Genomic DNA, 22,855 nt, shown 5'->3' with positions numbered 1-22,855 from the left:
TTAGGAGTTAGGAGCGTATGGGAACAGGTTAGGGTTAGGAGTTAGGAGCGTATGGGAACAGGGTTAGGAGTTAGGAGCGTATGGGAACAGGGTTAGGGTTAGGAGTTAGGAGTGTATGGGAACAGGGTTAGGGTTAGGAGTTAGGAGCGTATGAGAACAGGGTTAGGGTTAGGAGTTAGGAGTGTATGGGAACAGGTTAGGGTTAAGGTTAGGAGCGTATGGGAACAGGGTTAGGGTTAAGGTTAGGAGCGTATGGGAACAGGGTTAGGGTTAGGAGTTAGGAGTGTATGGGAACAGGGTTAGGGTTAAGGTTAGGAGCGTATGGGAACAGGGTTAGGGTTAGGAGCGTATGGGAACAGGGTTAGGGTTAGGAGTGTATGGGAACAGGGTTAGGGTTAAGGTTAGGGTTAGGAGTGTATGGGAACAGGGTTAGGGTTAGGAGTTAGGAGCGTATGGGAACAGGGTTAGGGTTAGGAGCGTATGGGAACAGGGTTAAGGTTAGGAGCGTATGGGAACAGGGTTAGGGTTAGGAGTTAGGAGCGTATGGGAACAGGGTTAGGGTTAAGGTTAGGAGCGTATGGGAACAGGGTTAGGGTTAGGAGTTAGGAGTGTATGGGAACAGGGTTAGGGTTAGGAGCGTATGGGAACAGTGTCACGCTCTGAAGACACTTTAAAAAATTGATACAAACAAAATTGGCAAAGATTGCAACACCTGATGAAGGCAGCTAGAGTAACAAATGTGTGCTCCCCCTGCTGGTGGGTGTGGCCAGTGCATCATGTGAGGCCTAATGGCGTCAGAGCTAAACGTGAAGATGGAAGTAACCGTCAGGAGTGTGAAGTTCCCCTCAGAAAGGTTCAGAGAGAGCGAGAGATCTTTCCCAGACCAAACTGACTTGCTAATTTGATGACTACTCATGTCAACGAGACCAAGCCCCGCCCCCACCAAAGCCTGAGGGACTTGGTTTGAAGGTGAGCTGGGTTAGGGTTAGGTCAGAGGCAGCGTGGTGGCGCTGTGGTGCCGATGAGACGGTACTTTGGGCAAATCGTGCGGACTTTGCAGTTGGTATTTAAGCCCCTTCGTGCTGTGGGGCGATTACCTCGTTTGCTGTGCTGGTAATCTGAAAAGCAGCTTGGGGAGTTTTTAAAGACACAGCAGTCGCGGCGGTCGGTCCCGTCTCTCCTCCCACTGCCACCAGACCAGCTTGAGCTGGATCACAATGTTATCCAACACTCAGACTGAGCCTTCTGGATCGGTCCAACTCCAGCAATGATGCTCAGGTGGTCCAAAACAAGCGTGTGGCGTCGGTCACAATGACATCACGGCAGAATTGATGTGTTAGTCCGACTAAAACTGGATCATATCAACAGACCAACCAGACTGAAATGGAAGCTTAAAAGTGGAGTCCGCACAAGTTGCTTCTAGACCCTCTCCAGAATCCCAGGGCCTGGCCTGGCCTGGCCTGGCCTGGCCCGGCCCGGCCCGGCCTGGCCTGGCTCTGCACGGGAAAAGGGTGAATAAATTGTAAACACAACAGTTGTCCGAGTTTTACTGGGATGGAGATGATAAATGAACTGGTCATACTGGAACAGGATAGATAATTCCTTTGTGACTGCTGTATATGTTTCAGTGAAATCTCTCTCATTGTGTGTGTGTGTGTGCGAGTGTGTGTGAGTGTGTGTGTGTGTGTGCAAGTGTGTGTGTGTGTGTGTAGGAGGGAGATGGCGCGTACTCTAATATGCTGAGAAAGGGAAGAAGAAGAGATGGGATGGGAGAGACTCTGGTCCTGCACGCAAAGAGCGACTGCAATCAGGTCAGATTCCATGAAGCTTCCGGGTGGGAGGAGGGAGTGGGAGGGCGGAAGCTCCAGGGTCACTCGGATGGTGATGGAACAGGAGGGGAAGCCTCATCCCCTCACAAAGCTACTAGCAGTTAGCATCACATGAGCAACAAAGAGGGTAATAATCCTGATCAGCACTTGGTGACGTCCTGTTGATTTAGACAGGAATCTGCCTTCTAGGCCGTCCACGCGTGTGTGAAGGATTGTGGGTAACTGCAGGGTGTCGTCTACTTTTAGCGTCACACATTAAGTGTCACATTTCCTGCACTTCAGGCCCTGAAAAAGTCCAGCTTGAGAACAGGTAACAGCAGCCAGGTCGCAGCTAATGAAGAGGCTAGCATGTGGAAACTGGACCTCCGCACCTTCAGCTTCCATGGAAAATTTTCCTAAAAGCTCCGGTGTGCAGGAAGTTCGGAATATGTCAACATCTGAAACTATCTGAAAACAGTGGATTTTAGTTTGGTTTCAAGCTGTTCAATTATTAATACTATTGATTTGTAGGATCAATACTCCTGGTCCCACCAGCAGCTTTGGTGGTAGCCGTCTGAAGGCTAACGCCTTCTTCAGGTCTCTTATTGATTTCATTGAGAATTTGTATTGATCTAGAATTATCAGTGATTAAGTCTGCGTCAATTTTATTCATTTGGATTTTTCAGGCCAGGCTCAGGACCTGATGTGGAATGATCCTGTGAATGGGGCCACTACGTTACCATAGCGACCAGGCCGCCACCTCTACCCTGACGCTAACCTGAAAACTCTGACTTAAGACTTCACTGACACTTTACTCTGAGTTCAAAGTTCAACGTGTGGAAGAACTGGACTGGAAAACTCATCTAGCCATGGTGTGTGTGTGTGTGTGTGTGTGTGTGTGTGTGTGTGTGTGTGTGTGTGTTTCTGATAACTTCACCTCTAATACTCAGCTGGGGACTTGATGCTGGGGTGACTGATGTGTCTCTGTGAGAGCGTAAAGACTGGGTGGAGAACGGTTTCACAATGTTGGCCGAAGGTCAAAGTCCATCAGAGAGTCGGGGCAGGACTGAGCTCACTGCAGAGTGAACTGGTCACAGTGGGGTTAACTAGCTCCCAGGAGGTTCGGCGCGGTGCATTTAGCTGTAAACATGCTGAAAACAGTAGCAAACATCTCATACTAACATCATGCGGCTTCATTCACAAGCTAACCCTGTAAGGATCAAACCGCCAGCAGGGCGGAGCCGCCACAGGAAGCCGCCGTGGTGTTGAAACCAGAAGCTGGTTTGCAGTCTGCAGGCTTGTTGTGGCTGCTGGCGGTCACCTCGCCCTGACTGTACCCAGAAAACAGGAAGTGGCAGCTGGTCATGTGACACTGGATGGCTTCATTAGTTAGCCATGTGCACATTTGCCCCGTTTACAATGAGAAAGAAAACTGCCGTGGTCACGGCCGGACGGCGGTTAGCAGCTGCTTTAAAGCTTTGCTTTTTGTAAATACGGTAGCGGAAGATGTTGCGGTTGTGCAAACTATCCAGCGAGCACTTCTAACGGGCGGGAGCGCTCACTGATCCACGTAGTCCTGTCTTCACCTTTAAGTGGTATGAAGATGAGCGACATGCGCGCAGCAGCGTGCGCAGCGGCACTCATGGCGTTGAGAGCAGAGACCGAGCGTGAGAACGCTCAGCCAGTGTCAGCTGAAACTTTCATTATTGATCGCAGCAGGAAGTGAAATCTGATGTTTCACGGCTCTTCCTGAGCTTTGAGAAGGAAACGGTGGGGGAGGAAGCAGCTGAAGATAATCGGAAAGGTGGACAGAGACAAAACATGGCAGCACACCCTTCAGTCCAGAAGGGTTAGGGTCTCTGGGTTAGGGTTGGGGTCTCTGGGTTAGGGTTGGGGTCTCTGGTTAGGGTTAGGGTTGGGGGTCTCTGGGTTAGGGTTGGGGGTTAGGGTTAGGGTTAGGGTCTCTGGTTAGGGTTAGGGTTAGGGTCTCTGGTTAGGGTTAGGGTCTCTGGTTAGGGTTAGGGTCTGGGTTAGGGTTGGGGTTCTCTGGGTTAGGGTTAGGGTCTCTGGGTTAGGGTTAGGGTCTCTGGGTTAGGGTTGGGGTCTCTGGGTTAGGGTTAGGGTTAGGGTCTCTGGGTTAGGGTTAGGGTCTCTGGGTTAGGGTTGGGGTCTCTGGGTTAGGGTTGGGGGTCTCTGGGTTAGGGTTAGGGTTGGGGTCTCTGGGTTAGGGTTGGGGTCTCTGGGTTAGGGTTAGGGTTGGGGTTCTCTGGGTTAGGGTTGGGGTTCTCTGGGTTAGGGTTGGGGTCTCTGGGTTAGGGTTGGGGTCTCTGGGTTAGGGTTAGGGTTGGGGGTCTCTGGGTTAGGGTTGGGGTCTCTGGGTTAGGGTTGGGGTCTCTGGGTTAGGGTTAGGGTTAGGGTCGGGGTCTCTGGGTTAGGGTTAGGGTTGGGGTCTCTGGGTTAGGGTTAGGGTCTCTGGGTTAGGGTTGGGGTCTCTAGGTTAGGGTTGGGGTCTCTGGTTAGGGTTAGGGTTGGGGGTCTCTGGGTTAGGGTTGGGGGTCTCTGGGTTAGGGTTGGGGTCTCTGGGTTAGGGTTGGGGTCTCTGGTTAGGGTTAGGGTTGGGGTCTCTGGGTTAGGGTTAGGGTCTCCTGGTTAGGGTTAGGGTCTCTGGGTTAGGGTTGGGGTCTCTGGGTTAGGGTTGGGGTCTCTGGGTTAGGGTTAGGGTCTCTGGGTTAGGGTTAGGGTGTCTGGGTTAGGGTTAGGGTCTCTGGGTTAGGGTTGGGGTCTCTGGGTTAGGGTTAGGGTTGGGGTCTCTGGGTTAGGGTTAGGGTCTCTGGGTTAGGGTTGGGGTCTCTGGGTTAGGGTTAGGGTCTCTGGGTTAGGGTTGGGGTCTCTGGGTTAGGGTTAGGGTTGGGGTCTCTGGGTTAGGGTTAGGGTTAGGGTCTCTGGGTTAGGGTTGGGGTCTCTGGGTTAGGGTTAGGGTTAGGGTGGGGTCTCTGGGTTAGGGTTAGGGTCTCTGGGTTAGGGTTAGGGTTGGGGTCTCTGGGTTAGGGTTGGGGTCTCTGGGTTAGGGTTAGGGTCTCTGGGTTAGGGTCGGGGTCTCTGCATTTAGATGTGTGGAAAACAACCGGAGAAGCTGGAGGCAACATTTATACAACTTATTCCCAAATTCAGAAAATGAGTTAAAGTTCAGACAAAAAAAACATGTAATCTGTGTGTGAGAGATCGAGATCCACAACTTAAACCCACCACAGAAAGGGTGACAATGGTGGACCAACCAATCAACACAACCTCCACAACCACAACCACAAAAACAACATGAGCCCCCTTTCAGCCAATATCTCCTAGAGTTCATCTACTTGGCACTAATCCGGGTGGTTTTTCCTACGTTTCCAGTGCAGGACTTCCTGGTAAATACTGGGGCAGGAACCTTACAGGAACTGTTGGTCTGGCTTGGCCTTTTCTCCATTGCAGGGTCGGAACCCTAGATGACGTCACAAGTTTCAGTGCCGCGTTCCTATTGCACAACAGTTTAAACAAATAAAAGAACATCGAGGAAGGAGGGTAACATGGAAGGAACTGAGGTGTGATATCCAACCAGAAGATGATTTCCTACCGCTCTTCAGACCTGGAAAATGACACTGATTTTCCTTCAGTGGAAAAGCACCTAATGTTCTGGAACATATATTGAAAGCAGGCTGATGAGGCGTGGGGGAGGGGAAGTGCGCTCACAGCCTCGTTAATACCCCACGTCTGCGTGGCTTACGTAGGGTCAGATGTTGCATCATCTCAGACCACTGCAGAGATGCAGAACACAGACCCTACACGTGAGTGGTTGCTTTACCAAACTACATCATTTCCGGTTGTTGCTTCTCCAACTTTTCTTCATATTGTATCACAAAATTGTTCCGACCACTTAAAGTAAAAACGAGGCCTCTGCGCCATTAGAGCGACACCACAAAAGGAATATCTCCTGCTTTGGTGACCAACCCTTGATAGTGTGTTTTCTTGGCTGTTTCCAACAGATCAGAAGGTTTCTGGTGACTGGTTGTAAATGGAGCAGCAATCAATGTTTCCCTTTTTTAGGGCTAGGGTTAGGGTTAGGGTTAACCCTTTTTGCTAATTTGGAGCCAAATTTGGGGATTTTCCCAGAGAAGCAGACTGCTGAGGAATCGATGAGCAGCCCAAACATGTTCACGGTGCCGAGTACATTTAGCATTTACCGGAACCAGCTCAGGGATTTCGAGTCCTGAGCGCAGCAAACACACTCAGAAGGAGCCTGGAGCATCGCCTCCCGGATTAGGGTTTGGATTGATTCACCTTCTGGTGAAGCTTTTAGAAAGGAAGAAGGAAAACCAAATTTGCAGCTGCAGAAAAACTTAAAGAATGCTTGTGACTGGAAGAGAGGAATACTGCAAGTGTGTTCCACCAATCAGCATTTTTCAGCTCAGCTTGGCCCCCCCAAGATATCTGAAATGAACCCCAATAGGAAAGAAGGTTTGGCGTTTAGGGAAAGTCTTTCTCCAGGTACTTTCTATGGAAAGGGTTAGGGTTAAGGTTAGCTCAGGACCCAGAGTTAGGGTTAGGGTTAGCTCAGGACCCAGGGTTAGGGTTAGCTCAGGACCCAGGGTTAGGGTTAGGGTTAGCTCAGGACCAGGGTTAGGGTTAGGGTTCGCTCAGGACCCAGGGTTAGGGTTAGCTCAGGACCCAGGGTTAAGGTTAGCTCAGGACCCAGAGTCAGGGTTAGGGTTAGCTCAGGACCCAGGGTTAGAGTTAGCTCAGGACCCAGGGTTAGGGTTAGCTCAGGACCCAGGGTTAGGGTTAGCTCAGGACCCAGGGTTAGGGTTAGGGTTAGCTCAGGACCCAGGGTTAGGGTTAGCTCAGGACCCAGGGTTAGGGTTAGGGTTAGCTCAGCACCCAGGGTTAGGGTTAGGGTTAGCTCAGGACCCAGAGTTAGGGTTAGGGTTAGCTCAGGACCCAGGGTTAGGGTTAGCTCAGGACCCAGGGTTAGGGTTAGGGTTAGCTCAGGACCCAGGGTTAGCGTTAGCTCAGGACCCAGGGTTAGGGTTAGGGTTAGCTCAGGACCCAGGGTTAGGGTTAGGGTTAGCTCAGCACCTAGTCTGCCTTCATAAACAAAGAGAAGCTGCAGCTTGTTCATGACAGTCTCCTTCCATGACAGCCTGAGGTGACAGTTGCCATCAGCAGGAGGGTCCCCCCACATGAGCCTGGTCCTGCTCAAGGTTTCTTCCTGTTAAAGGGGTTTTTCCTGCCACTGTTGCTTGTTGGGGGTCAGGCCCTGGGATTCTGGAAAGCACCTTGAAACAAGTCTGATTGTAACAGACGCTGTATAAATAAAGATTGGTTGATGATTGATTGAGTCGCCATCGTTGGGAGGTTCAACACTTCCGCTAACACTGTTGCTGCTCCGGTCTTGAGTTGTAAAACATGAGGGAAGAACTTGCAGCATCTGTAAATGCAAAACTCCACCAAGAACACAGTGAACATCCTGAATGCAACAGCATTCAACTTTCAATCCTTATGGAATGGGGGCAGGGACTAGTTTGAGCTAATCTCTACGTACACTACCAGAGCCGTTCATTCATCGATGAGACAATCGCATAGCAAAGCCTCAGAAATCACGTAATGCCATCAATGTCAAGGTGAACTGAGCAGGAGTCACACCCTCTTCTGTGTGTGTGTGTGTGTGTGTGTGTGTGTGTGTGTGTGTGTGTGTGTGTGTGTGTGTGTGTGTGTGTGTGTGTGTGTGTGTGTGCGCGCGCCTGTGTGTTTCTTGTGGGATGTGTTTGCTCACACGTGATTGGCTGGTACTCCTAACAAATGTGAGGGGAGGGTGGGGTCACCTCTTTATGCAGAAGGTTAGGAGGTAAAGGTCACGTGTCTGTGTGTGTCTGTGTGTGTGTCTGTGTGTGTGCGTGTGTGTGTGTTAAAGGGGGTTTCCTGGGCTGACACAGCACAAATGAAGCCTCAGCCCGAAATTTTGTTTGACAATGAAAGGTTCTCATACCCTCTAACCAAACGCACTCTTGGTTTTAGCTTTAAAAGCTAACATTTGAACTGCTAACATGTTGTCATGATATCATTCTGCTGGAACAATGTGCTGATCTTCTTTAACAAAACAAATGAGAATCAAATGTATTTAGAGCCCAAACCCACAAACGTTCTTTGCTTTACAGTCTGCACAGTTTTGAGAGCCTCTGTTTACAGCCGACCGTTTCCCGGCAGAAGCCCGGATCAATAATCTAGCAGATAGCCGAGTTTTGGAGACGGACACCCTGGTGGTGTCTCGATCAATACATCCATCCATATGCAGATGGAGGAGAAGGGTGGCCACCCACACCCACTCTAATCACAAGGTTTGCATAAAAGTGCATACAAATCCAGGCGGGAGGACAGGAAGTGACGATACCTTGATCAAGGCGGTGCTCATGTGTGACCATGAATATTTTAAAGGGTACCTCATTAAATAAACAGGCTGACATCACTGCCACGCTCACCCATCATCAATAATGTACCACCTGACACAGCGGCGTTCGCTTCATCGCAGCATTTCACATCCAGAAGAACCACAACTCCTGGAAAGACCTCACAGCAAAACAATGCACCTTTCTCCAACATGACAGAAACTTTGGGTAGGATCATCCCAACCCTGACCCTAACCCTAACTTTGGGTAGGATCATCCTAACTGTAACCCTAACTTTGGGTAGGATCACCCTGACCCTGACCCTGACCCTAACCCTAACTTTGGGTAGAATCATCCCAACCCTAACCGTAACCCTAACTTTGGGTAGGATCATCCCAACCCTGACCCTAACCCTAACTTTGGGTAGGATCATCCCAACCCTGACCCTAACCCTAACTTTGGGTAGGATCACCCTGACCCTGACCCTAACCCTAACTTTGGGTAGGATCACCCTGACCCTGACCCTGACCCTAACCCTAACTTTGGGTAGGATCATCCTAACCCTAACTTTGGGTAGGATCATCCCAACCCTGACCGTAACCCTAACTTTGGGTAGGATCACCCTGACCCTGACCCTGACCCTAACTTTGGGTAGGATCATCCCAACCCTGACCCTAACCCTAACTTTGGGTAGGATCATCCTAACCCTGACCCTAACCCTAACTTTGGGTAGGATCATCCCAACCCTGACCCTAACCCTAACTTTGGGTAGGATCACCCTGACCCTGACCCTAACTTGGGTAGGATCATCCCAACCCTGACCCTGACCCTAACTTTGGGTAGGATCATCCCACCCTGACCCTAACCCTAACTTTGGGTAGGATCATCCCAACCCTGACCCTAACCCTAACTTTGGGTAGGATCATCCTAACCCTGACCCTAACCCTAACTTTGGGTAGGATCATCCTAACCCTAACCCTAAGAAGAAGCAGGAGATTGGTCAAAACCAGAGATGGGCTCCACAAAAGGTTAGATCATGCAGCTTTGCTAAAAGCCTGCTAACATTATGGATTGTTATTTGAAGTCTGGAATCTGATCCAGGCTCTTGCCAAAACGAATGTCTAATTTAATAGCTGATTAATTTATCAATTATTAAAACGATTAGTCAACTAATCGGATTATGAAGTTTGCAGTTACTCGGTGTCAGCTTTCAAATTCATCTTGAGGTTGGTTAAACATGCACTAGGCAACAATAAAGACATTAAGATGAATTTTTTTTTTTTTTTTTTTAAATCATTCTTGGTAAAATGTTGCTTATTTTAGCATTACTTTAAATTGTTTTAGCTTTTCTCTCACTTTTTGTGTCATTTCTAAAAATCTATTTTACTTTTATGTAGTTACTATTGTCTATCGTAATCTTGCATTTTCTAGGACCGTATGCATTTGGTTTGGAAAAGATTCTGCTCAGATAAAATTACTCTCTACAATCCTGCACAGTAGACAGAATTGAGCTAATGGCTAAAATGCTAAGACTCCTAGCTAATACTCGACAGGGTTGAGTTTTAAATGTTTGCACATTTCTGACACACAAGTTGGAAATTGCTCATGTTAACTTTTTGTTTTGTGTTAAAAATTGATGGTCCCCGACTCTGATGCAGCCTGAAGCCACCAGGTCAGGAATCTCAGGTGGGATCACAAAGTCACTTCGTTATCAACAGCAACAAGATCAGTTCCAACATCTTTGTTCATCAATCGGGAAATTCCAACAGCTGCTACAGCGTGGACCCTGTCCTCTGTCCTCTGGATCCTGGACCATGTCCTCTGTACCCTGTCCTCTGGACCCTGTCCCCTCTCCTCTGGACCCTGTCCCCTGGACCCTGCCCCCTGTCCTCTGGACCCTGTCCCCTCTCCTCTGGACCCTTTCCTCTGAACTCTGGACCCTGTCCCCTCTCCTCTGGACCGCTCTGGACCCTTTCCTCTGAACTCTGGACCCTGTCCCCTCTCCTCTGGACCGCTCTGGACCCTTTCCTCTGGACTCTGGACCCTGTCCCGTCAGTAGTAGCTCAGTCTGTTGGGGACTGGGCTGAGGCATGGAGGGTTCTTGGTTCAAGCCCTGGTGCTGATAAAACATGGAAGCTGTTCTGGTAGTACAGGGAGGTGCCAGAATACCTTCAGAGCTCTACCGAGGTACCCTTGAGCAACCCCCATACTCACAGAGGGCCCTGCATTGAGCTGGCCACTCACCTCGGAGTGGACCCTGCCTTCGCCCATATGCGAGAAGAGAACTAAAGGAAACATCTGAGTTGATCATTTTCAACGGCTGCCACAGCTTTCTCAGGTAATTGAAGCAACAAAAGAGCATGAAGGTGCAAAGAGCTGCAGAAATATTCTGCCAGCAGCCACTGTTAGGTTAGCATGCGGCGTCCTGCATCAGAAACAGGACATGGGCTCATATTCCCTCAGGGAGGTCACTTCCTCTGAGCTCCCCCTGAAACAAGCAGGCCCTTCAGCTGGAAGCAGCATATCCTGATCAGGGAGCGGGGGGAGGTGCTCCACACCTTTTTAGACTTTGTTTTTCTTGACCGATATTTCCCTTCCAGGGTCATGGGGAGGGTGCTGGAGCCGATCCGGACTGCACGTGGGTGAAGGCAGGAAACCGCAGCTTTCACAGCCGACTCCTGCAGCAAGAACTCTCCATCCACGACACCCAAACAACCAGAACATGTCAGATGTTCACTGGCGTGATACATGAGAAGCCTTTTTACTCACAGACTCACTCTGGATGAACGATCTGGGAGGAGAGGGTTAGGGTTAGGGTCAGTTAGCAATGTGGCAGCACCACGTCCAGAGTCTGTCAGACCACCACTGACACTTCTCCAGCCTCCTCATTGATATTCAGCCAGCTGCCTGTTTCCTCCAGCGAGCGACAGACAGACTAACTGAAAAGTGCTGACAAACTAGTGTTCCTGAGCTCCAGCGTCTCCTCATTAGCGCTTCTTAAACAGGCCCCTTGAGTGGGCCCAAAGGAGGAGAAGATGAAAAGGAGAGACAGATGAGCCTCGGGATGAACACTGGTGCCCTGCTGGTACTTTGAAAAACAGGAGAGGCCCTGAAAAATGAAGGGTCCTCAAAGTGTTCCTATTTAATCCAGAACAATAATGTGTACCAGAAGTGTGCCTTCAGAACAGCTTCAGAACCGCCGAGGGTCCATCAGAGGAGACCAACCCTTCTGGAGGACATGGGTGCCCTTTGTTGTATGTTCCCACCACCATTCTGAACCTGCTTCATCAACTCCATTCATGTGGAACAGTTCATGCAAATGGCTGCACTGCCCCCCACCCACTGTTGGTGAGGTGTGTGTGTGTGTGTGTGTGTGTGTTGGGGGGGGGTGAAGAGGAACAGGAGGAGAAACTCACCCTGGATGCAGCTCTTCTCTTGTACTTGTTGGTAAAGTCGAACCTTTCCTTGATCTCTTCAAGGACCTGCTCCAGGCGAGCTTTCTCCTCTTCCCCAGTGTGATCCTGACCCAGGAGCAGGTACGCCCTCCAGTTGGCCGAGTCGAAGCCCCAGTGACAAGTCCGGTTCTCTTGCGCCTTGTGGCTGTGCACCACGAACTTGTCCGTCGGGTACATGAGTCTACAGTCCAGGCACTGGACGCACGCCGCGTCGGGGCTGGTGTAGAGCTCTGGAACGAACAAGCCTTTGCACTTTCCGAAGCACTCGTGGTAGACCCTGAAGCTCCTGTCGGTGCGCTCCAGCTCCAGATCTCCTGCGCTCAGCTCCTTCTTACAGCGTGGGGGGTATGCGCCTCCATAGATCAGGGCGTTGCAGAGCCGTTCGGCGTCCGTCCTGGTGATGAGGCCACATGATGGCGCAGAGAACGGCAGGATCCCCATGACTTTGAGGATCTCCAGCTGATCCGCCGTGCACCGGGAGCAGTAGATGTGCAGCTCATCGCACACCGAGTTGATCTGCTGGAGGGAGAAGTCCCGCAGAACCGTGTTGAGGATCTGCGGCAGACACAGCCGCTTCTCCCCGCCGACCACGAAGCAGGAGATGGTCTCGCCTTCCAGCACAGTCTCGCAGCGCTCCGTGGAGCGGTCGGACGGGATGAGGAGCGGGCCCGCCATCACCGGCGGCGGCAGGCGGAGGACCGGCTCGGGCTCCTTGGCGTCCTTCTTAAAGAGGAGCTCATGCTGCCACCGCGCAGAGAACGCGGCCGGTCCGCCCAGAGAATTCATGGAGCTGAGGTGGAACTGCTTCAGAGTTTGTTGCAGTCCCGGATGAGGCTGGAAGCTCTGCCGACTTACAGTCTCCATGTTTTTCCTGCAACTTTACGAGCGTAAATCCCCCCAGTCGGTGTATCGGTGCCCCCCCGGAGCCGGTAGATCCACTGAGTCCCACAGTTGTTCTGACGGACCAAGCGCGTCATCAAAGATACAGTTAATAAGTCCAGTTTGCACTTTTTTAGTCCAGTTAGCGCGGACACAACCGCGGCAACGCGCTCCCTGAAGCGGCGCGCACGTTCGACATGTCTGAAGAAAGACGCTCTCTGAATGTCCCGAACCGAAAAAAGTTCCGAACCGAAAATGTCGAGGAGAAAGTGAAAGAACTACGGAACCGCGACTCGACCCCGAAGCCAGATTCCAGCTTTTTTTGTCCTCCGCGGAGCAGCGCAGAACCCGCAGCGTGTGCGCCCCCGCAGCTCCGCCAGCAGTCTGACTCTCTCAGCCGCTGGTACGCGCTCGAGTGCGCGCACCCCTCCCTGTGTGTGTGTCTGTCTCGGTCATTGAATCCGAGCCAGGAATGTGAGTGATTCTGCAGGCTCTTCCAGGAACCCCCCCGACGCCTATGGAAGGAAGGGGGAGGAGAGGAGAGGAGTGCCGCGTTCAGGACCGGGCGGAAAACACCTCCGGGCCGGCACTTGTTGAGAAAGAGCGACTGTTGGCCGCGGCGCTGTGACTCACTCACGCGGTATTTGATGGCAAATTGCTCTTTTTTAAAAAATAAATAAAATTGTTCTCTGTCGATAGTCTGGAACGTTAGTGGCTGCACAGGACGACCATCAAGAACTTGATGAGTGACAGCTCAAGTAAGCTACAGTCGAGGAGGAATGTTCTGTTGAGTAGTGGCGTGAATTACAGCCACCGGCGCATCTGCAGCATGGAAATATCACTCGATGATTCCCGTTTCCCACCGTTCCTGTGGTTCCTGAACGCATCAGAGGCCTGGTCTGTGTTTGGATGCGGAGGAGAACATGATGCTTTTGGCTGCTGTTTGTGAGAGTATTTAAATTTGAAAAGCACACATAAATGGTCACACTTGACACCGGTTTTTGTATTTCCATCAGCCTGAATCTGGTGCAATAGTTTGTTCGTGCAGGATGTTCACAGACAAAGTTTCTGGGTAATGCAGCGGGTAATGTTGCTAGAAATCATATTTACCAAGTAAATTATGTTACATTAAATGTTTTTCAGCCCCAACATTGTTGGACTTTGCAAATAAACGAAACAAATATTTTAGACCTTTAAATCCCCGGCAGCGTCTCACTGATGAACACTACTTTAGCGCCCCCTAGGTGATCCGGAGCATAACTGCAACGCTCCAAAGAACATTCCCTCGCACAGATATCCCAGGTTTATGTCGAATCACCTGGACAGGTGACATATGTCATACACGGGAATGATGAGCAGCAGCTTCTCTCATGATACACGTGTTCGGACTGAACGTTATCTACTGCTAGTGAAGATCTCAGAAGATGTTGGGATATTTGAATATGACAGCAACTTCTGGCGAGAGCCCCAGAACCACTCCTCGGTCACTATCCACATATATGGAATGAGAATAAAAGCAACTCCTTTCAGTGCAGACATGTTCATAAAATACTACAACATAAAAAATAGGGCAAAAGGCAGCGGGTTAGGTGCACAGTTCCAGGCACTATATACATGATGTTAAGTCCAGTGTAGGTTATTGCACCAGAGGCCAAGTCCGTGTATGTGTGCACATGATTAAAGGATATCGCACAGTATTATTAAGAAAATGAATTATTTCACAGCATATGGGTAAAACAAATTCCAGGTTTGGAAGCCTGGGCTCTGACGACAGTGCATGTGCGAGGTCAGAGAGGTCATGGCTTTTCTGGAGTCTGTTCGTCTGTGTCTGTGATAGCAACCAGTTCAAAGGTCAACCAGTTCAAAGTGGCCTGTATCAATGTTCACGTGTGATATGCACAAACATCATCAATGGATCTATCACCAGCACAGTTTTAGGATCTCATGGAATAAAGTCCTGGTGGTACCAATTTTTTTGCCTCCCTAGCAAAGTCTATGCCAGAGTACTGGAGAGGAGGATTCAGCCAGTCGTCGAACCCCAGATTGAGGAGGAACACTGTGGTTAGGGTTGTGGTTTTCGTCCTGGCCGTGGAACACTGGACCAACTCTATCGCCTCTGCAGGGTACTTGAGGCCCTCTGTTAATGGTCGTCTGATCTCTGTACCATCGGAGCAGGACCATCAATACATGAGCCTGGTCCTGCTCCAGGTTTCTTCCTTTTAAAGGGGAGTTTTTCCTGCCACTGTTGCTTGTTGGGGGTCAGGCCCTGGGATTCTGGAAAGGGCCTAGAAACAATTGTGATTGTAACAGATGATTATATAAATAAAGATTGATTGATTGATTGATCGATCACACATGCCAGGTGTCTGTTCTTGCTGGGAGTCCTGACCTATCTCTAACCCTTCCCCTCCTAACCTTAACCCAACCCGAACCCTTCCCCTCTTAACCCTAACCCAACCCTAACCTATCCTAACCCCTCCACCCTACCCAACCCTAACCTATCCTAACCCCTCCACCCTACCCAACCCTAACCCTAACCCAACCCAACCCTAACCTCTCCTAACCCTTCCACCCTAACCCAACCCTAACCCTTCCCCTCCTAACCCTAACCCAACCCTCACCCTTCCCCTCCTAACCCTAACCCAACCCTAACCTATCCTAACCCCTCCACCCTAACCCAACCCTAACCCTTCCCCTCCTAACCCTAACCCAACCCAACCCTAACCTATCCTAACCCCTCCACCCTAACCCAACCCTCACCCTTCCCCTCCTAACCCTAACCCAACCCTAACCTATCCTAACCCCTCCACCCTAACCCAACCCTAACCCTTCCCCGCCTAACCCTAACCCAACCCTAACCTATCCTAACCCCTCCACCCTAACCCTCCACCCTAACCCAACCCTAACCTATCCTAACCCCTCCACCCTAACCCAACCCTAACCCTTCCCCTCCTAACCCTAACCCAACCCTAGCCTATCCTAACCCCTCCACCCTAACCCACCCTAACCCTTCCCCGCCTAACCCTAACCCAACCCTAACCTATCCTAACCCCTCCACCCTAACCCAACCCTAACCCTTCCCCTCCTAACCCTAACCCAACCCTAACCTATCCTAACCCCTCCACCCTAACCCAACCCTAACCCTTCCCCTCCTAACCCTAACCAACCCTAGCCTATCCTAACCCCTCCACCCTAACCCAACCCTAACCCTTCCCCGCCTAACCCTAACCCAACCCTAACCTATCCTAACCCCTCCACCCTAACCCTCCACCCTAACCCAACCCTAACCTATCCTAACCCCTCCACCCTAACCCAACCCTAACCCTTCCCCTCCTAACCCTAACCCAACCCTAACCTATCCTAACCCCTCCACCCTAACCCAACCCTAACCCTAACCCTTCCCCTCCTAACCCTAACCCAACCCTAACCTATCCTAACCCCTCCACCCTAACCCAACCCTAACCCTTCCCCTCCTAACCCTAACCCAACCCTAACCTATCCTAACCCCTCCACCCTAACCCAACCCTAACCCTTCCCCTCCTAACCCTAACCCAACCCTAACCTATCCTAACCCCTCCACCCTAACCCAACCCTAACCCAACCCTAACCTATCCTAACCCCTCCACCCTAACCCTAGTTCATTGTTGAAAAGGGACCAATTACTTAACTGGTTCATGAATGAAACAATATTGTTCTCACGGGAGTCATCAGGCCCCAATGAGGATCACCTGAGTTAATCATTCTATTAATAAAAATCCTTCTGATTATTTTAACGTTGATACGTCCCAGGATATGATGTTTTTCTCTGGAGAATGCTTACTGAGTCAGTAATCAAGTACTCTGTTCCTTCACAGGCACACAAAGTGGAAAGTTGAAGTCATACTGACATTGGGATTTTTTTTAAAGCTTTTTAAGCCTTTGGCCAGAAGAGACCGACCAATGGAGAGCGGCTGTGATTATGCAATGGAAAAGATGAGTGGAACCAAAAAGGAACCAGACGAATGGAGAGAACATGAGTTGGAATGTTTAAAGAACTAAAACAAAAGCAAAACAGCAGGTAAGAAAGGAGGTAAGACCATTTTCTGGAAATTGTGCTCATAAAATGAACATTAGTGCAATCAGGACTCTTCTGCTTCCACCATAGAAGAAAGGAGCATGAAGCCAGAGCAGCAGGTCAGACGTACCAGGCACTCTGTTCCTCTGGAAATCAAAATGATCCACAACATGGAAACAACTGTTATGTCACACATCCCGCATGATGCTATGTTGTGCTTTGTTGCCATGGTGAACACTTACCCTTTTCTCTTTCAAAGTGAAGTTTGTGATGGTTGTTGGATTTGGAAATGTTTTTTTCTGCTTTGAATTTTTGCAGACTAAATCAAATCTCTTTTCTGTGTGTTAGAATGGAAACCGATCAAAAGGAACCAGGCTGATGCTCAGGGTTTCCCAGCCACCATGGTAACCAAGTCTCATCTCATCTCGTCATCTCTTGCTTTATCCATGACCGGGCTGCGGGCGGGTTAGGTTAGGTTAGGTTAGGTTAGGTTAGGTTAGAGTTATGGTTAGGGTTAGGTTAGGGTTAGGTTAGGTTAGGGTTAGGTTAGGTTAGGGTTAGGTTAGAGTTATGGTTAGGGTTAGGTTAGGGTTAGAGTTATGGTTAGGTTAGGTTAGGTTAGGTTAGGGTTAGGGTTAGGTTAGGGTTAGGTTAGAGTTAGGGTTAGGTTAGGTTAGGTTAGGTTAGGTTAGGGTTAGAGTTATGGTTAGGGTTAGGGTCAGGGTTAGGTTAGGGTTAGGAGAGGAGGGGAGGAGAGGAGAGGAGAGGGGGAGGAGGGGGGAGGGGAGAGGAGAGGGGGAGGAGGGGGGAGGGGAGAGGAGAGGAGAGGGGGAGGAGGAGAGGAGAGGAGAGGAGAGAAGAGGGGGAGGAGAGGAGGGGAGAGGAGAGGAGAGGGGGAGGAGGGGAGAGGAGAGGAGAGGAGAGGAGAGGAGAGGAGAGGAGGAGAGGAGGAGAGTAACTGGAACTACAGAGTTACTGACCATCAGCTTCTCATAGAGGAAGGTTTGAGGTCTGATAGTAGCGATGGAGTCAGCCTCCCGTACCTGGACAGGGAGCTGGTCCCACAGCAGGGGGCCTGGTGGCTAAATGCTGGCCCCCCATTAGAGACTCTGGTGGCCCCCAGTAGAGACTCTGGGGGCCACCAGTAGACCAGCATTCTGAGAGCGGAGCGGTCTGTTGGGCTGGTAAGGTATCACTAGCTCCTCCAGGTAGGATGGAGCTAGGCCTCTGAGGACCTGGTAGGTCAGGAGAAGGGTTTTAACAATGATTCTAGATTTAATGGGCAGCCAATGAAGAGACGCCAGTCCAGGAGTTATGTGATGATGGGACGTCTATATCACGGTGGTCACGGAGGCAGTGTCTGATATCATCAAAAACAGAAAAGTTGATGGACTTCTTATACGTTTCCTCCTGGATTTCATTCGTTGGTTCCTGCTGACCTGCTGTGTTGATGTGGGAGAAATTCATGACGACACAAAAGAAGAAGTTTCTCATCCAGCTCATTTCAGGACAGATGCATGTCCAGGATGAGGCCTTCAGAGCAGCCATGTCTCTTCCTTTACACATCAGTCCATCAGCAGGAGGGTCCCCCTACATGAGCCTGGTCCTGCTCCAGGTTTCTTCCTGTTAAAGTTCTTTAATTTAAGGCACAATCACACGTGCAACCAGAAAATGACAAAACAAAAAAGGAAGCTGGCTGCATCCGCTGGACCTGGTTCGGATGCTTGGTGACTGCTCTGGCATCAAGGCCAAAGAAAAGCCCGTGCAAGCGTTTTAGGCAGGTGTGGAAAATAATGCCATCAAGAACACTTTCAAAAATATAAATCACTGTTTAATTTTAGTAATTTATAAAAAGCAACCAAAAGAAAGAGAAAGGAATGTCCAGCTCTGAACTGGCAGAAAGCAGTGGGACCCAGATCCACCCATCGACCGTCTGGACCAGGCGTCGCAACCCGCGGCTCTGGAGCCACATGCGGCTCTTTAGCGCCGCCCTAGCGGCTCCCAGGAGCTTTTTCAAAAAATATGAAAATGGAAAAGATGGTGTGGATATATTTTTTGTTTTAATATAATTTATGTAGGATGAAAAATATGACAAACATTCTTAACGTTTTCCAATGCTGTAAAAATGTGTATAATAAATATTTAATTTCAACGTCTCATTATAATGGAACCATCGTACAGCCGAGCGGTCACGTGGTGCGTCATTCTCTCCAGGATGCTGCAGGGAACATAAATATTTAATCATTGATGCTCATTATGTATTTGTAGCCTACTGATCATTTTAAAAATAGGCGAATACAGCTAATATAGACACTTACAGCATGTGTTGCCTTTATAATAAGGCTTATATAAGGCTTTTTATTTTTGCCCAGGACTGTAGATGTTACCGTATAAGTTTAAATGATCGTTATTCTGTTCACATTTGTGCGTTAAAGGTGAAACTCTTTGATTGGCTAGAAGAGAAACACGTGACCGTTTCAAACCAGGAAGTGGCGCGACTTGATTCTACGGTGAAAACAAGCAGAGAAAATGTGTGACATTCATTTCAAATCTAAATTGAAAAGACGGAAGACGTTTGTGGAAAATCAGCAAGGAACTCGGTCACCGAGAGAAGCTCCGAACAGGAATCCCACATGGCAGGAGAGCCCGGCGATACCGGAGAGCCGAGCCTGGGGGGGTCCGCAGGCTGGGACGGGGGAGTCCAAGGCGGGTACAGGTCCTTACAGGTCCCCGAGGGATGCACAGGCTGCCCGGACCTGGATACACCAGGCGGAACCAGGGCTGGGACTTCCATTAACTTCACTGTCTTTTGGAAAAGCAGGAATCCGGATCCGCATCAGCCGTTTCCGGCTCCCTTTTCCAGAACCCCGAGGTCGGGACCAAACCTCCAGATTGCGGAAACACGTTTGGCGACTTGTTACCGGACGGAAACGGGGTTCCTAAAAAAAGCCCTCTGGGTGGGTATTTTCTCCTTTTAAAATTCTGTTGGCTTGTTTGTGAAATAGATCTTTGGTTGGAAACCTCAGAATGAGGAGTGAGTCCTGAGCCATGACCCCATGACCAGGGTCTCGTTGAACCCGGTGACCTGACTGTGTAACCTTGTGATGGTGGAACACAGAACCTGCTGTGGAGATACTCTGGGCTCTGACCCTGAAGGCTTTTCTCACCAAACCAGAGAACCAGCACCGATACCAAGTTCCAGAACTGCCACAGTCTCCCACAGAGGTGAGTTAGCATCGTTAAATAGTTCTGTCCCGTTACCTGATCTGCATCGTCTGGACCTTCATGGCTTGGCATTGATAACCCAACCATAAAAAGCAGTGAGCTCGTTTCTGACGGTGTCGTTCCCTACCAAACATCTTTATGAACTTTTGTTTGGTACATCAGGGTCTCACATCGGCGACTGTGGTCAACCAGGACCACCGTGATAACACTCAAGACGTCCCTCCCTTTCCAAAGTCGTCTTCCAGTCCAGCACAGACCGACCCTCCAGCAGAAGCAGCGGTCACCAGTCAGAACATCAAGACTGTTTCCAGTCACGACCACAAACCAGCACTTCCATCTTCATCTTCATCTTCAGCAGCGTCAAACAGCAGGGTGGAGCAGACGAGTGTCTGTGGACCGGAACCAGCAGCAGTTCTGCAGAGATGTCCCATGTGTTGCCTGTTGTTTCCTTCTGGGTTAGAGACGTTTTAGTCATTTCAGTTCAACCCACTGAAAAGCCTCACTGATCCTGTCCTGCTTCTACAGGTTCTCCCAGATGGATCTTGACACCCACCTGGCCCTCTGTCTGTCTGAGGTCAGGACAGACATGACCTGGTGAGCATCAGGTCAGTCACGCGACAGGGAGGAACCTGCCTGAGAACATTGTTCAGGCAGACACCACAGAGGAAGGAGGACGAGGAGGAGCTCCTGAGACCTGCAGCACAACAGAGCAGCTGAACCACAATGACTTTCAGAAAGCGTATTTGTCTCATGTTTCTGGATGATGGTACGGCCCGAACCCCCTCCAGTGGTGGACCCCTCCAGTAATGGACCCCCTCCAGAGGTGGACCCCCTCCGGTGGTGGACCCCTCCAGTAATGGACCCCCTCCAGAGGTGGACCCCCTCTGGTGGTGGACCCCCTCCGGTGGTGGACCCCTCCAGTAATGGACCCCCTCCAGAGGTGGACCCCCTCCGGTGGTGGACCCCCTCCAGAGGTGGACCCCCTCTGGTGGTGGACCCCCTCCGGTGGTGGACCCCTCCAGTAATGGACCCCCTCCAGAGGTGGACCCCCTCTGGTGGTGGACCCCCCCCGTGGTGGACCCCTCCAGTAATGGACCCCCTCCAGAGGTGGACCCCCTCCGGTGGTGGACCCCCTCCAGTGGTGGACCCCCTCCAGAGGTGGACCCCCTCCGGTGGTGTTGGTGTTCTTCAGGGTGCAGGTGACCTCAAACATCCAGACTCTCTCATCTGTGGTCACGGTGCTGCAAATGTATCTGAAACTGTTGCCATGGTAACACGAGGGATTCTGCACTTTCTATTCAGAACATTAAAGGTTCTCTTCTGCTGCTCATGGGTCAGTGGGAACGTTACAGAACTAACCCGATTTACTAACCCGTCTCTGTCTGACTGGTTTCGCCTCCCCTCCTCTCTCCTTCCCTCCTCCTCCTCCCCTCCTCTCTCCTTCCCTCCTCCTTCCCTCCTCTCTCCTTCCCTCCTCTCCTCCCCTCCTCCCCCCTCCCCCCTCCTCCACTAAAGTGTGTATTCACACACACACACACACCTCTCTGACTCTGAAGGGCCACAGAAACTGTTTTTAATCAAATGAAGACATTTACAAAGATGCAACCAAACAAAATGAGTCTGCATCATAAAGATCAGTGGTGTCATTGAAGGATCCAGTGGATCAGGATCAGCTCTGAGCAGATCTGGTCTTGGACTTTGGGAGCCCGTCGCCTCCTTATTGCAGATGTTGCTGGTTCGCTGTGTGTAGGTGCAGGAACGTTGCCAGAACATCTGAGTCCAGAGCTGAACCGTTAGTGAGCTGCTGTCTTACTTTAAAGCAAATACCAGAAGACTGAGCCTAGATTCCAGTTTTGAACATTCAATAAATCCTCCCAATGTGAAGAAGAAACTGTTGTGTCCCAAAATAAGGTCTTCATGTCCATCCTGTCCTTGGATGAGGCGAGCAGAAAGAGTCCCTGTGGTCTCGTGTGAAGAAACGAATGATGAAAAGCTAAAGTGAAGACTTTGCATCAAACTGAAACAATGTGAGTAAAGAGAGTTCTAGAACGTTCTTTTCAGTGGATAAACCTCCACGTGGGCCCATCTCGTCTACACCCAGTGGACCGAAGAAGCTGATACAGCATCGGTGCTGCAATTGGAGGCTCAACCCTGAAGCTACCGGTGATCAGTGGGTCATGTGATCAGTATCAGCTTCAGTGATGGCAGAGGGGTGCGAAGAACCTGAGCTCACCAGCAAACATGGACGGAGCACCCCCCAGTACTGTGTGACCCCCCCCGACGGACGGAGCACCCCCCAGTACTGTGTGACCCCCAACGGATGCACCCCCCAGTACGGACCCCCCACGACTGAAGCACCCCCCAGTACTGCGTGACCCTCCCGACGGACTGAAGCACCCCCCAGTACTCGCGTGACCCCCCCGACGGACTGAGCACCCCCCAGTACTGCGTGACCCCCCCGACGGACTGAGCACCCCCCAGTACTGCGTGACCCCCCCTACGGACTGAGCACCCCCCAGTACTGCGTGACCCCCCCGACGGCTGAGCACCCCCCAGTACTGCGTGACCCCCCCCGACGGACTGAGCACCCCCCGTACTGCGTGACCCCCCCGACGGACTGAGCCACCCAGCGACCCCCCCGATGGTACTGCGTGACCCCCCCCCGCGGACGGAGCACCCCCCAGTACTGCCGACCCTCCCGACGGACTGAGCACCCCCCAGTACTGCTATGCGGACTGACACCCCCCAGTACTGGCGCGACCCCCCCCGACTGACTAAGCACCCCCCAGTACTGCGTGACCCCCCCGACGGACGGAGCACCCCCCAGTACCTGCGTGACCCCCCCCGACGGACGGAGCACCCCCCAGTACTCTGCGTCGACCCTCCCCGACGGACTGAGCCCCCCCAGTACTGCTTGACCCCCCCCGACGGACTGAAGCACCCCCCAGTCTGTTGAACCCCCCCCGACGGACGGATCACACCCCCAGTACTGCGTGACCCCCCCCGACGGACGGA

The 22,855-nt window shown here is 51.0% G+C and overlaps 2 protein-coding genes and 3 long non-coding RNA genes across 29 annotated transcripts in view; 3 read left to right on the top strand and 2 right to left on the bottom strand.

Moving 5' to 3' along the window:
* skia (v-ski avian sarcoma viral oncogene homolog a) overlaps window positions 1-12,950 on the bottom strand; it is a 31,972-nt gene extending 19,022 nt beyond the window's left edge. Inside the window, exon 1 of the mRNA XM_057040455.1 lies at window positions 11,644-12,950. Within this exon, the coding sequence (XP_056896435.1) occupies window positions 11,644-12,546 (903 nt within the window). The 5' untranslated portion in view covers window positions 12,547-12,950. The remainder of the gene's footprint in view (window positions 1-11,643) is intronic.
* Window positions 12,951-13,063: 113 nt separating this feature from the next.
* On the top strand, window positions 13,064-14,904 carry LOC130529837 (uncharacterized). The gene is made up of 2 exons (XR_008951655.1): window positions 13,064-13,201; window positions 13,261-14,904. It is a non-coding gene; the product is annotated as an uncharacterized LOC130529837 (long non-coding RNA).
* A 1,289-nt stretch (window positions 14,905-16,193) lies between these two features.
* LOC130530362 (uncharacterized) lies at window positions 16,194-17,104 on the top strand. Its single transcript, XR_008951817.1, has 3 exons — window positions 16,194-16,618; window positions 16,706-16,845; window positions 16,964-17,104. It is a non-coding gene; the product is annotated as an uncharacterized LOC130530362 (long non-coding RNA).
* A 1,840-nt stretch (window positions 17,105-18,944) lies between these two features.
* Window positions 18,945-21,203, top strand: si:ch73-70k4.1 (Fanconi anemia core complex-associated protein 20). 25 transcript variants are annotated; one of them, XM_057041509.1, is made up of 7 exons: window positions 18,967-19,321; window positions 19,437-19,572; window positions 19,734-19,840; window positions 20,003-20,295; window positions 20,366-20,630; window positions 20,781-20,797; window positions 20,882-21,166. In XM_057041509.1, exons 1-5 carry the CDS (start codon window positions 19,145-19,147, stop codon window positions 20,436-20,438), a joined length of 786 nt encoding a protein of 261 aa, XP_056897489.1. In that variant the 5' UTR covers window positions 18,967-19,144; the 3' UTR covers window positions 20,439-20,630; window positions 20,781-20,797; window positions 20,882-21,166. The 25 variants fall into 25 exon arrangements, 24 of the variants coding, with proteins under 24 accessions (XP_056897489.1, XP_056897493.1, XP_056897484.1 ...); XM_057041513.1 differs by having other exon boundaries at window positions 20,781-20,831; window positions 20,948-21,166; XM_057041504.1 differs by having other exon boundaries at window positions 20,781-20,848.
* A 188-nt stretch (window positions 21,204-21,391) lies between these two features.
* On the bottom strand, window positions 21,392-22,357 carry LOC130529867 (uncharacterized). Its single transcript, XR_008951664.1, has 2 exons — window positions 22,248-22,357; window positions 21,392-22,103 (listed from the first exon to the last, which is right to left on the bottom strand). It is a non-coding gene; the product is annotated as an uncharacterized LOC130529867 (long non-coding RNA).
* Window positions 22,358-22,855: the final 498 nt, after the last annotated feature.

This window comes from Takifugu flavidus, chromosome 8 (assembly GCF_003711565.1).
Source record: "Takifugu flavidus isolate HTHZ2018 chromosome 8, ASM371156v2, whole genome shotgun sequence".
NCBI classification, from domain to species: Eukaryota; Metazoa; Chordata; class Actinopteri; order Tetraodontiformes; family Tetraodontidae; genus Takifugu; species Takifugu flavidus.
Note: the sequence above shows the minus strand (reverse complement) of the source record. Positions and strands in the feature narration are given on the sequence as shown.